Raw genomic sequence first — 14,923 nt, forward strand, 5'->3', positions numbered from 1 at the left:
TGTTATGTATAACTAGTTATGCATGAACCCACATGAGTACATAGGCCAGGCTATTCTAATATCCACAGAACCACAACAAACAATGGGATTCATGTAACGATTCCAAAATACATTGTTTTTTCCAAAATACAAATCTCAATGAATTGATTTTCTAAAGTGTTCTATAGTTCAAAATCACAGAGGTATATGGCATTTACATGTAACCTACATGCCAGTCCTGTTTTTAGTTTTGAGATAATACATGACTACTTCCATAGATCAACGTCAGTTCATAGCATGTGCACAGAATACAAATAAAGCAAATTATGAGATCCATTTTGATTTTGAGCATATCTGGATTGTGTTGTGAATGTCAGTGCCCCGAACAATGCAGAGGCTGCTCTATTTGAGCACGGAACGATCCGGCAAGGATTACGCTGTGGATATTTCTGGCTGTGCTGTGGCAGAAAGGAAGCTAAAATAAGTGATACAGAAGTTCAATGAATTCTTCATTGTAAAGTGATTATCAAGGTCAAAAAACACACTGACAGAATCAAGAGACAACAGCTTATGTCACCTTTGCCTGACCTTAAAAATGAATGCATACAAATATGTCAAACTATAAGCTACATTTTGCCAGGTGAGGCCCACAGCTATATAGCTATTTTTCATAAGCGACCTGGCCACAATGATAGCTCAACGAAGTGGATTATCAGGTGGACATTTCCAGCAGCCAAACACTCGAAACGCACGTTTCTAAATGTGGAGGGAAAAACGGATGACCAGAAGAAAAATCCACGCGACCAAGGGGGAGAACATGCAAACTTGAAATATACAGGCATCGTCAGGGCTGAGATCGAACCCACGACCTCCCGCATACCAGGTGAGGTAATTAACATTTCAACACCGTGTATGATACATTTAACTATATTTATGTCTTGGAATACAATAACTAAATAATCGTTTCTGCTTTCATCTTCTTGGTTCTTTCGGTAAAGTCACGTAGAAGGGAAGTAATAAAATAATAAAAATAAAACATAATAAAACAATTCTCACGACGTTTCGGCCACAACGCAAGCAGCCATCCTCAGGCGAAGAATGAAACACCCCAAGCTTGGAGCGTATATTTAAGCTGGGTTAGAGGGGGGGGAGGTGGGAAGAAGAGCGCCTAAACAAAATAATTTGCATATCAAGAGGAATTCAGCATATGGAAAATGCGTAGGAGGTGGGCGGGGGGGGTTCCAAATCAATACTATGCCCGTGCATTATGCAGGATTAGCAGCATCAAAGGGGGGGGGGGAAGGGGGGGAGCATTAACAAAGGAAAGGAATGTTAATAGTATGTAGCTGTAGTTACTAAACAACCACGTAAAAAAACTACAGTATAAACTGCATGACAAACTAAAGTATAAACTACATAGCATCATCAGTAAACTTACTATACTCTACAATAAGCTGAGTTACTAACAGTAAGTAATACATGAAAAATTCTACGTTGTAAAAAATTATATAATATGCTTCCATCTAAACTTTATTCTCTTACATCACACGCGTCTATACCGTACTATATACTTCCATAGGCAAAACCAACATTAAATTACATACTGTATTGCTATAAACCACCCTATACCTTATACATTTTTAATATAACACTATGTATTATTCTACCCACCCTAATGTGTATCAAAATGGTTTATTACGTCCTTCCAGTGATTGCTAAGCCAGAATCCATCTTCTCGGTTAAAATTGTCTCTGTGTTTGTAAATGTGGATCGCCTCATGTACGAATCTCTCATGATAGCCAGATGGCTTGCAGATAACCTCTGTCTTGGAGAAGTCAATGTCATGTGAGCCCACTGAGTTGTAACAGTGATCTGCCACGGCTGAGGTGTTTGTCCTACAGTGTTTCAGGTCAGCTTTATGTTCACGGATGCGGTCCGAGACATGTCGTTTGGTTTCCCCAATGTAACTGCTACCACAGAGGCAACTTAGTTTGTAGACACCAGGGTACTGTATGTCTGGAACCACATCTTTTACAGACGGTACCAGATCACGGATTTTATGTACTGTGTTGAATCGGACCTGGATCTTGTGTTTAATCAGGATTTTGGAGATCTTTTTTGTGACCCCAGCAATGTAGGGTAAGGTGATGGTCTTGAAAGGCTCCTCAACAGGATCTTTCTTGGTGGTTGGAGTGATGGCTTTGCGGATTGTGTAGTCGGAGTAACCATTAGCCTTAAGAGCTTGGCGTACGTGTTTGAGTTCACTGGAAATGTGTTCATGGTCGGAGATGCATTGGGCTCTATGATATAGAGTCTTGATGAGAGAATTCTTCTGGGATGGATGGTGGTGGGAATCCGGTTTTAGATAAGCATCCGTGTGGGTGGCTTTCCTGTAGACAGAGTGGCTCATTGAACCATCAGGTCTCCTTTTGATTAGGACATCCAAAAAGGGTAGCTTGCCATCATTTTCGACTTCCATGGTGAATCTGATGGCTGGGTGTATGGAATTGATATGGTCGAGAAATTGGTCTAGAGCAGGCCGGCCATGTGGCCAGATGACAAAAGTGTCGTCTACGTACCTCTTCCATAAGGTCGGGCGTAGAGTCGCAGTCTGGATGGCGTCCGTCTCAAATTTCTCCATGAAGATGTTGGCTACAACCGGAGATAAGGGGGAGCCCATTGGGGTGCCCTCAATTTGCTTGTAGAAGGTTCCATTCCAGGTGAAGTATGTATTGGTTAAGCAGTGTCTCACCAGGGGGGGTACCCCAGCATTCAGTCCTTGATGAACCAAGTCTTCAATGATTGCGATGGTGTCAGGCACAGGCACCTTGGTGAACAAGGAAACCACATCAAAACTGACAAGCAGGTCGTCTGGGGACAGGGCAATCCCCTTGATTGTTGATACCAGGTCAGTAGAGTTTAGTACTGCAGAGGTGGTTTTTCCAGTGAAAGGCCGTAGGATTTCGGACAAAAAACGAGCCAGTTTGTAAGTCGGGGAGTTGATAGTAGAGACAATGGGACGAAGAGGTGTATCTTCTTTATGTATCTTTGGCAAGCCGTACAATCTTGGTGGCCTGGCTGCAGAAGGTTTCAACGAGAACTGTTTGGTCTGATCAATTAATGTGGTTGAAGCAGAAATGATGTTGTTGGTTTTGGAGACGAGGCTGTTGGTGGGGTCTCTTTTTATTTTTGTATAGCTGCCATCGGTGAGTAGTTCTTGAATTTTGTTGTTGTATTCTATTTTGTCCATGATGACAGTGGCATTGCCTTTGTCGGCTGAGAGGATGACAATGTCATCCCTCTTTTTTAATTGAGCTAATTCAAAACGCTCATCTTTGCTGATGTTGCTAGCTGGCATCTTAGCGTTTTTGAGGGTTACAGAGATTTCCGATCTTGCTACGTCTGCAGCGATGTGACTCAAGCCCTTGAGAGCTACATCTACTCGAGCAATTATATCATTAACTGGTATGTGTCTAGGTGTGACTGCAAAGTTTAGTCCTTTAGCTAAAACGGATTTCAAACCTTCAGAAATAGGACTGTTACTGCGATTAATTACGACTTTGTTAACATCTAGCTTTTCAATGTGTGGGTCCGGTTTCTTGTTTGAGAGGCGGTTGAATTTGGAAATCAAGTTGTCCTTACATTTAGTCGACATAGCGGCAGCTGAAGAGGCAGTCATTTTTTCCACATGTTCCCAATCCGATGTGGACATTGTTGCACTCAAGGATAAGTGTGATTTGTAGAGTGTCTTGTCTAACTGATCTAGTTCGGTGCGCGTAAGTCTGATTTTCTCTGAGATAAGAGCTAAGCTAGTTCTAGACAGAATTCGTTTCGCATTAGAAGAAGTTACAGCAGCAGATGTTAGTGTAAATGCGTTCGGTATTACCTTAGAGTCGCGGCATCTCTTCAGATACACATTAGGGTGGGTAGAATAATACATAGTGTTATATTAAAAATGTATAAGGTATAGGGTGGTTTATAGCAATACAGTATGTAATTTAATGTTGGTTTTGCCTATGGAAGTATATAGTACGGTATAGACGCGTGTGATGTAAGAGAATAAAGTTTAGATGGAAGCATATTATATAATTTTTTACAACGTAGAATTTTTCATGTATTACTTACTGTTAGTAACTCAGCTTATTGTAGAGTATAGTAAGTTTACTGATGATGCTATGTAGTTTATACTTTAGTTTGTCATGCAGTTTATACTGTAGTTTTTTTACGTGGTTGTTTAGTAACTACAGCTACATACTATTAACATTCCTTTCCTTTGTTAATGCTCCCCCCCTTCCCCCCCCCCCTTTGATGCTGCTAATCCTGCATAATGCACGGGCATAGTATTGATTTGGAACCCCCCCCGCCCACCTCCTACGCATTTTCCATATGCTGAATTCCTCTTGATATGCAAATTATTTTGTTTAGGCGCTCTTCTTCCCACCTCCCCCCCCTCTAACCCAGCTTAAATATACGCTCCAAGCTTGGGGTGTTTCATTCTTCGCCTGAGGATGGCTGCTTGCGTTGTGGCCGAAACGTCGTGAGAATTGTTTTATTATGTTTTATTTTTATTATTTTATTACTTCCCTTCTACGTGACTTTACCGAAAGAACCAAGAAGATGAATCCCTGCAGTCACGAAAGCTTTAAATCGAAATCGTTTCTGCTTTGTAAGATCACTTTGGCTCTGGTTGTAAAACATTTCCCTAGGGTGTATCTGGTATGAATGCAAGAACTCAACCCAACTCCTGTGCTCAAGGCAGATTCATCTATTCGATTATTTATAAATCATACACATTATGCAGATTTCTCATGAAGGGTAATGATCAAAATGAACTAGACAGGACAAAAAAGGACTGCAAACTAAAAATATACAATGGGAAAGGAGAGATAAGACAAACAGCATATACAATACAGCCAGTACAAAGACTTGAGAAAGAAAGTAAATATTCTTGATTTGAAGCTTTCGTGACTGCAGAAATCCATACTCTTTGGTTATTTCGGTAAAGTCACGTAGGTATAAAATAAAATATAAAAAATAAATCACGACATTTCTAGCGCAACACAAGTGTCCGTCATCAGGTGGGAAAGCATAGTCTGCTGCTGAGGCAGACTGTTTTAAAAGGTTTGAAATGGGTGTAGCCCAAGGGTGATAAAGAAGTGGCCGGGGCTAGTGATGTTAATGTGAAAAATTAGCATGTAACTGTAAGATAGGAGAGCGGCCTCCTAGATGAGGACACGGAAGTGGCTATGTTAATGTGAGAGATTAGCATGATGTTAATGTGAGAAATTAGCATGCAACTGTAAAAAAGGAGGGTAAGCATGAGAGATCTAAGAGAGAGGCATAGAGAGAGAGACACAGAAAGTCGGAAATAACAGCTAACATAGGCAGGTAGGATGGAAACATCAGTCAATTAAGACTTTACCTGGTTAATAACGTCCTTCCAATGATTTCTCAGTTTGTACCCATCCTCTCGGTTGAAGTTGTGTCTGTGTTTATATATCTGGATGGCTTCATGAACAAATCTCTGAAGGTAGCCGGTTAGTTTGCATCTACGTCCTTCCTTGTGGAAGAGATACATAGATGACACATTCGTCATCTGACTACATGGCCTGCCAGACCACATCAATTCCATACACCCGTCTATCAAATTCACCATGGAAGTGAAAAAGGATGGCAAGCTACCATTCCTGGATGTTTTGATCGAGAAGATACCTGATGGCTCGTTGGGACATTCGGTCTACAGGAAAGCCACCCACACGGATGCCTATCTAAAGCCTGACTCCCACCACCATCCAGCCCAGAAGAATTCCCGTATAAAAACACTACACCATAGGGCCCGTTGCATCTCCGACCAGCACCACCTAGCCAGTGAGTTGGAGCACGTACACCAAGCCCTCAGGATGAACGGATACTAGGACCGTACAATCCGCAAAGCTGTCTAAAGTGTTCCATAGTTCAAAATCACAGAGGTATATGGCATTTACATGTAACCTACATGCCAGTCCTGTTTTTAGTTTTGAGATAATACATGACTACTTCCATAGATCAATGTCAGTTCATAGCATGTGCACAGAATACAAATAAAGCAAATTATGAGATCCATTTTGATTTTGAGCAAATCTGGATTGTGTTGTGAATGTCAGTGCCCCGAACAATGGAGAGCCTGCTCTATTTAAGCACAGAACGATCCGGCAAGGATTACGCTGTGGATATTTCTGGCTGTGCTGTGGCAGAAAGGAAGCTAAAATAAGTGATACAGAAGTTCAATGAATTCTTCATTGTAAAGTGATTATCAAGGTCAAAAAACACACTGACAGAATCAAGAGACAACAGCTTATGTCACCCCTCATTAAAATGCAAATCAATTTATAACATTTTTGACATGCGTTTTTCTGGATTTGTTGTTATTCTGTCTCTCACTGTTTAAATAAACCTACCATTAAAATTATAGACTGATCATTTCTTTGTCAGTGGGCAAACGTACAAAATCAGCAGGGGATCAAATATTTTTTTCCCTCACTGTAAGTGTAGTGTATCGTGTCGTGTATAGTGTAGTGTGCAAGTTAAACGTTGAGTTTTATAAGGGCACCAAGGGGTGACCAGCCCCACCCCACCCAGCCCCACCCCTCCCATCCCCCACCCAGCCCCACCCCTCCCACCCCCACCCAGCCCCACCCTCTCCACCCAGCCCCACCACACCCTCCCCACCCAGCCCCCTCCCCACCCTCCCCACCCAGCTCCACCCTCCCCACCCAGCCCCTCCCCAGCCTCCCCTCCCCACCCAGCCCCTCCTTCCCCACCCAGCCCCTCCTTCCCCACCCTCCCCTCTCCACCCAGCCCCACCCCTCCCACCCACAACTGAATCACCTTAAGGCTGGGAATGTTGAAAGAAACACGAAGATCCGCTATTTTCTTTTCAAGGATTCCATTTTATGAATGGAGCCACCCTCCCCCAGTTCAATTTTGTGAATGAAACATCGCCCGTCTCCTCATTGGCCCCCGAGTCGCGGCGGTGCCCCCCCCCACCACTAACCCCCCCCCTCTACCAACCCCAACCCACCGCTCCCATTGGTCGGTGCCACCGAGCCAATGGGAGGCCTCTGGTGGGGCGGGGCCATGCACAACAGACAGACAGACATATCATCCCTGGTTGGCAGTGTGGAACTGTTATTCCGACCTGTAACATAGCCGCTTTTGTGTCCTCGTCTAGGAGGCCGCTTTCCTATCTTACAGTTACATGCTAATTTCTCACATTAAGATCACTAGCCCCAGTCACTTCTTTATGACCCTTGGGCTACACCCATTTCAAACCTTTTAAAACAGTCTGCCTCAGCAGCAGACTACGCTTTCCCACCTGATGACGGACGCTTGTGTTGCGCCAAAACGTCGTGATTTATTTTTATTTACTTTTATACCTACGTGACGTTACTGAAAGAACCAAAGAGGTAAGTAAATATTTTTCATAGAGTACATGCAGTACAAATGATAGAGACAATACAAATTATACAGAATAAAGACAAGACACTCAATTAGACCATGAAAACAGTACAGATATGAAAGGCGTTAAAAATGAGACGGTACCGGTGAGACGGAGCAAAACTGTGAAACAAGACAGAATAATTAATTGTTGAACGGAGGAGACAGTTTAATCGCCGCACGGGTAGTGTAGTATTTAGTTGGGGGGTGCCGTTGCTACTGCGAGAGGAAACCACAGTGAAGCTAATTCACTCGCGTCCACCCTCGGCTCCCGTTACAATCAGAATCATAATCTTTATTTAAGCTGGAGGAGGAATCAATCCGATGATCGACGAAGCTCTGTCATAGGGAACTTTTTTCCCAGGATCAAAGTATGAAAAACATCATACATAGAAGGGAAGTAATAAAACATCATACATTTTACCCTTTCATGCAATAAAACAGGTGTTAAGATATCACAGGACCTTTTTGCCAGTATCAAAATATGAAAGAATAAGATTACGTTTTACCCATTCTGGCAATAAAACAGGATGTGTTAAGATGTTTAAACACCAAATAGAAACATTTTTGCAAGGAATCAGGTCTGCACGAACCACACAGTACTTGTGGTGAGCATGCATACAAACATGCTCTGATAATATATGCATTGTCTTTCAAACTGATTGGCCTACACCAGAGACAGCCTTCTTTAGGGCCTAGTCTCACCAGTGTCAGACCAGAGAACGCCAAAAGGCGAACAGTACAAAGACAATGCCACTATCAGGGCATTTATAGCTCGGGGAGAGCAGCTACAAAATGGGACCTTTTTTGCCAGTATCAAAGTATGAAAAATTAAGAATAGGTTTTACCCTTTCTGGCAATAAAACAGTTGTTAAGATGTTCAAACACCAAATAAAAATCTTTTACAAGAAATCAGAAGGTTTTTATTTGGTTTGCATGTTCATCACAAGTACGTGTGGTTAATCCGAACTCGATTCCTTGCAAACGGTTTATATTTGGTGTGTGAACGTCTTAACACCTCCTGTTTTATTGCCAGAAAGGGTACAACCTATTATCTTTAAAGCTTTACGAAGCTATTTCTCACAGACGTCCAGCATCACGCACGGTGCCGCGCGTGGCACACCGGCGTCCCCCCCTCTCACCGTCCGCGTTGTTGGCGTCTGGCAGGAGGCACGCATCCGGCGGCCCCCACTGAGACAGACGCCCGCATTCGGCCTCAGGGGGCCAGCTCAAGCCGACGGCCAAGAGGTGCCTCTCGCAGCTGCCTCGCACCTCCTCACACAGGGACCTGCGCACAGAGAGGCCTCCGTCGTGAGACCGGCACCCACATTCGTTTTTGGACAAGTTGCATGTGTGTTACTGTATGTTGAACTTCTTTCGCACCGTACATAGCCAACCGCGCAGGGGGGGGGGACAACAAATTAAAAGACAAAAAGCAGTTCTAATAAAATGAGTTTTCAATCTAGATTTAAAAGTGCATCGCTCCAGTGGCTTCCTAATATCGGAAGAAAAAGGTTTGGTGCTTTACACACATATTGTTAATTGACGACAGAAGAGATTGGCGTCAGAAAGATGTGCACTACTTGAGCATATTGACACAAGATAGAGGAAAGTGGAAACAATTACGAAATGTGTAGTGGACACCTAGGGCTCTCTGCCCATGGATCGTGATGATGATCGTTAATTATACAGCAACTACTATTATTATTATGACCTCGTCACATGTGACACGTGGCAAAGGACTTAACTCACAATCAGGAGGTTGTCCGTTTTAAACTTGGCCGTGATAGACTCTAAATCAACAGCGGCTGTCCTATTGACTATTTCCTACCATAGGAATGTGATATTTCCACCACAGGCTGAGGGTCACCAATAAAATGAGTATCAGCTCAAAGACCAGATTTCTGATATACCAATGTTCCTGGATGCTGTGTTATTGTGAGGTTTTTTTTTGGCCGCGTGTCAGGTATTTTTGACTCAGGGTGCTGGATTCTGTGTGTCTCATCACAGTCGACACTCGCGTTGCTCATTCCCATAGTGCCTGGAACAGCTTCGCATGAGCGCCGCTGCTGCTTCCAGATCGTTCCTGCGGGACCCATAACCATACGTTCCGTCTGCTTCACGGTGAACGCGATAATGATCCCCTGACGTCATTTGTAAGAAAAGGGTTAATATTTGGCATCATTGTCAAACGTTGCCAAAATTGAAAATTACCCGCAAATTACTCGATTGGGATTACACGAAGCAGCAATCATCACCCCACACCACCTACTGGCAGAATAATGCCTCAGGTCACTCTTGCAAATGAGACTGAGACTATCATGGTCTCTTGAGTTCTCACCCTGGGTGAAACTAAATAAAATAAACCTCCCAGGCAGAGGTTGAGTCAACCACCAACTGGGATTTTAAAGTCAGGATCTTCTGATTGTAAGTTAGGTGCTCTGCTTAAATGTCATCTAGATAAACACATTTATAATCTGAATATCTTACATCATCATCATCCATGGGCAGATAGCCCGTCGGTGTCCACTGCATATTTGATCATTTATTTCCACTTTCCTCTGTCTTGTACCAAGTCGTGCCACATATTTCTGGCACCAATATCTTCTTATGTCGTCGTCAAAGCCATTCTCTATTGAGTCTTCCTCTCTTTCCAGTTCCTTCCATTTGTCCCAACAACACACTTTTAATTCCCCTGTTGTCCATCCTACATGTATGTCCAAATAGTTCCAGTTTCCTTGTCATCACTGCCTGCATCAGGTATTCTTATATGTGCAACCTTTTTTCTTACTTATATTTTACAGTCAAACATTAAATCGATGGAGCACCTGAATAAGCAAGGCTTAGTGAGGGAAAGGATTGGTGGATCATATACATCAATAAAACTCTCAAATCTCTTGGTCTGCAAGTTTTCCAGGCAATGACAGTACAGCCAGTGAGTTTCTGACACATCCTTGCAGACTTTTCATAAGGGCATCACAAATATGTTGCTTAATAGCATTTTCCATTTTGGACAAAAGCTATGCTATTAGTGTGAAAAGTACACTAGCTCAGAACCGTCAATTTTACATCTGTAGCCCGCATATATTCTTGAATCCAAGTGTCCATCTATCGGTTGATGAGTGTAACTGCAAGCAAACCCATTCGCACGCATGCATCTCTCAGAATTTTTCAGTTTTTGTTCCATTTTGTTACTCTAATGCCCATATTTATGATCCATATCAATACAGATTGTACGCATTCATTAAACAATCATATACCCCCAAGGACAAATTGACATTGCAAAGCGTTAAAGGACCCATGCGTGTGCATGACTTTTCTTCCTTGTTTTTTTCAGACGTACATGTCCTCAAAGAGACACAGTGCATCGTCGCTGCAAATTCTAATAAACTTTTAGCGCATTACTCACAAGTGACAGAGAGGCATTTAAGAAACACGTTGAAGGTCAACAGTTCCAAGGGATGCTACGTAGGTTTGATTCTAATTTTGGCCGAGGAACTCCCGTCTCTGATGCGGGGGAACGGGGGGGGCTGGGGGGGAGGGTTGGGGGGAAGGGTAGAGGAGGGGGGTCACGGACCGGCAGGGAAGTATTTTGTGGCTGGAGTTGGGCTTGCATTTTGGCAGGAGCAGCGCGCAGCTGAGGAAGGTCATGTGCGGATGGCAGGCGGTATGGGTTAGGGCCTGCAGAAGCTCGGCCTCCCAGCTGGCAGCAGCGGCGGCCTGCGTGCCGTGTCCCAGGGCGTTAGGGAAACCCGTGGCGTTATAAGGCTGGTTCAGGCACCACTCCAGGGTGATTGGTTCACACAGGTCTGAAAAATAAGATGAAACGGAAAAATGTGCGTGGCATGTAGGGGAGACGCTTGCCGTGGTGAATTGCTGAGCACACCGGACTTGTGATATAAATACGTGCGGTCGGGTGAAGTGTGGGTACTCCCACCTCTTCCACGACGTCTGGCCAGTGTGGAAGAGTACACCAAGAATAACCTCTAAAGCAGTGTTCTTCATTGCAAGGCCCACGGGCCACTGCGGCTCCTGGTGGCCTTTAGTGCGGCCCCTGACGTGCAACCCCCCACAATTCTCAACATGTGAAAACAGCCCCCATCGTCATCGTGCTGTCAAACACCAATGGTTTCAAATGTGTGGTGACCCTCACACTGATGTCTTATTGGGGAACATGCTCAAGAGTAATTTCAGGGCTGCACCTTAACTTTTTATATAGCATGTATCATATAATTATTGTCGACATGAATCAATAATGTTTTTCTTAGCCACCGAAAAAAGCTGTTATGGCTCACATAGGATCGAACTGGGCATGCCTCCATTTAAAATCAATGGCTAATCTGCGTTCCACAGGGGTATGCACTAATTGCACATTGATGCCAGGCACATAGCTTTCAGGAGTACCATACTGTACACTGGAGCTCTTTAGAAGATTGACATTTTTTGTTATGGGTTATCCTTGAACTTAAAACAGGTTTACATTTTTGTTTACATTTTAATATTATTCTTTAGGTTTTTTTTTTTTACCAAATATCCCCTTACAAAACCAACTACCTATGGGGCAACGTTTTGTGTTTCAATGTTCAGAGTTTATTGAAGGCCGCACATTGTAAATGGTGTGGCTATAAATATGGACCCCAATCTGTTTACGTCCCTGTCTTTCTGCACTGAAGAAGAGCCATTTACCAAACACTAGGCTGTGATATATAATTCAGTTCCATGAGCGTTTGTTAGTATGAACATAAAAAACTATTTGTAACGAGGACATTACAGCATAAGTAGAAAAGTCATACCAATACTGTATATGCTTATGTACATACGCAGGATCATGACCATTCAATGATCTAGATTAAAGCCCAGTTATGTAACAGCTTAGTGAAATAACTGAACTGCTGAATGAAATTCTGTCACAAGCAGGGCGGCTTATTGGTAATTAGAAGTTAATCCATGGGTGTAACAATTCCCACCTATGCAATTCCCACAATGCTACTCATCTGTCACAGATTGCCGTTTACGCGCGCACCGCACGAGGTCTCTTACTGCAGTCGAGCTCATCTCGCATGTCTGGGCAGTCAGGAATCCCGTCACACAACCGGCTCTCGTGCGTGCAAGGTGACGCTGCAAAGCAAAAATACGTTCACAATCACGTGTATCCATTTTGTCGAGATACTACTGACTAGAGGCCTTACTATGCCGTGACCCATACTGCACCACACTGATCAATGTGCGGTCCAGATATCACTGATTTTGGCAATGGCTGGGAAGTCAGTGTTGCCTGTTCATATCAGAGCGAGTGAACTACTGCAGCATTCCTCCTGTCAATAGAATATTAATCCGAGCAACTTGAGGACCCTTTGTGGACCTCCAATTAGCATGGTTGCGTGACGTACAATGCGAAAGAAGTTCAACATACATACGTACAATCCATTTTTGAATGATAGGCTCACCGTGCCATGTCAATTATGGTGGCTGTTTTACCATACAATAAACATTATTTACGGGTTTCTTCTCTCCTGGTATTGAGAAGCCAGTAGGGAAGTGTTGTTTAATTGAGCCATGTTTACGAGATTCAGGATGAATTACCATAAAACTGGCATACACTTGTTTTCCAGTCTCGACCATCCCTTTCAGAATAATATGGTATAACATCTCGAAAATTCCCACCGACCTAATGTCAGGTTTAATTTGAATCCACAACCGTGAGTGTATATTGAGTGCACATCTATTCAAAAGACAAAGTTTCTCCATACACAAATGAGCATCAGGTGATCCTCATCTACATAGGTGGTCCTGAACCTGAGACCACGATCTTCACAGAACCACCGCTGCTGTAGCGACATTCAAGCAAACTTACCTCTGCTTTCAAACGGGCAATGGGAAGATACCCATTTCCCACATGGGTGGGGGTATTATTTCCTCTCTGGAGAAATCGTGGCACAAGGCAACCTCTGAACAGGATTTAAACCCGCATCCTGCCAATTCAGAGCCAATTGCTCTGCCACAGTGTCATGGTTGGCTACGTATGGTGCGAAGACAGTTCAACATACATACCCAACTGGATGAACTCAAATCAAAGTCTTTAACCAAGGGAACTGCTATATGTATGTTTGTTGAAATTATTTCACACCGTATGTAACTAACCGTGCTAATCGGAAGTGCATCACCTACCCCTATATTTTCACGACGAAGGACACATTTGTGTAGGTAAGCAAAAGAACTAGAGGCTCACCTGGACCACAACCTTCCTCATCGCGCCCATCCTCACAGTCCCTCTCCCCATCACACAGGTACGAGGGAGGGATGCACAACCCGCCATCACACTCCTGCATGCCATGGCTCTTGCACGCTGCACAGGTATCATCATCATCTTTGGTTAGAAATGTCTCTCATTGGTTTAATATAACTGGTATAATTCAATGTTTATTTGCAAAAGATAGTAAAAATATATATATTTCATTACAGATGTAAGCTTGTTCAGTATATGACAGGAATTTAACCTTCGTCCAGGTTAACAAACACCATTGCATCACCACACCACAGTCCACATAATGCTTATCAACGTCCATTCAAATGAAATCTGATGAATGGTAAATTATGAACTTGCACTGTGGCAGTATATGAGGACTGTTTTTTTAGTAGCCCTCCATTAGCCATTACTAATCGTACAAAAGCTCAGCCCACACACATTATCGTCATGTTGAAAGCTCAATAACAGAATTATCCACAGCTCAATAGAACATCGGCCTAATTTGAGGAATCGTTTGATCCGAGACAGTGGTGCATGGTAACGAGAGAGAAACCCACTGCAGTTCAGCTCATCGGATCTGTCGGAGCAGTCGGCATCTCCATCGCACACCCAGGCACGGCTCACGCACACTCCGTCTCCGCAGCGGAACCACACCGCGTTGTCGCAATCTGAGGATGCGCACCGAGGTGAGGGAAGCGCACAGCAGCCTACGTCGGTCTCGGGCCCATGTAAGGCTTTCCTGCGGGAACTGTGGCCAACATACACGTCGTCCTTGTCCGCATCGCATACCAAACGATATTATTTCTTAAGGGGTGTGATTTTTCGCCCACGGATTCGATACATTGTGAAATAAAACTGGGCTATATAGGTCCCATATAACATAATATATACCACAATGTCACGACTATTTCCACAGGTTATAGAACAGTCAACAGAGCATTTAAATGTGTAATTTTTAAGAAACATTTATACACATTTCCCCTAATTGCAAAGACTACTGAAGACAAAAGTCATTATGATTTGACACCCGAAGATCAAGGGCTGGCGTGTGCAATATTACAGGCCCAACAGGATGCTTGATTCACTGTGAGGAGATCACGACATTTACAGTGATCGTTGCAAACAACGGGATCGTTGCAAATAACGGGGTAAACAAAATAATGTGAGGGCGTTATGAAAGTGGCTTCTTATGCTGAACACGTACACACTTGGTGATAACAA

The 14,923-nt window shown here is 43.4% G+C and overlaps 1 protein-coding gene across 1 annotated transcript in view; it reads right to left on the reverse strand.

The window, feature by feature from the left end:
* The window catches only part of CORIN (corin, serine peptidase), a 55,369-nt gene that overhangs the window by 23,230 nt on the left and 17,216 nt on the right, over positions 1-14,923 (reverse strand). Inside the window, exons 7-11 of the mRNA XM_078864734.1 lie at positions 14,260-14,370; positions 13,685-13,801; positions 12,496-12,573; positions 11,033-11,264; positions 8,598-8,743 (exon numbers count right to left, since the gene is read on the reverse strand). Coding sequence (XP_078720860.1) covers positions 8,598-8,743; positions 11,033-11,264; positions 12,496-12,573; positions 13,685-13,801; positions 14,260-14,370 — 684 coding nt within the window. The remainder of the gene's footprint in view (positions 1-8,597; positions 8,744-11,032; positions 11,265-12,495; positions 12,574-13,684; positions 13,802-14,259; positions 14,371-14,923) is intronic.

This window comes from Lampetra fluviatilis, chromosome 19, assembly GCF_964198595.1.
Source record: "Lampetra fluviatilis chromosome 19, kcLamFluv1.1, whole genome shotgun sequence".
In the NCBI taxonomy this organism is placed as follows: domain Eukaryota; kingdom Metazoa; phylum Chordata; class Hyperoartia; order Petromyzontiformes; family Petromyzontidae; genus Lampetra; species Lampetra fluviatilis.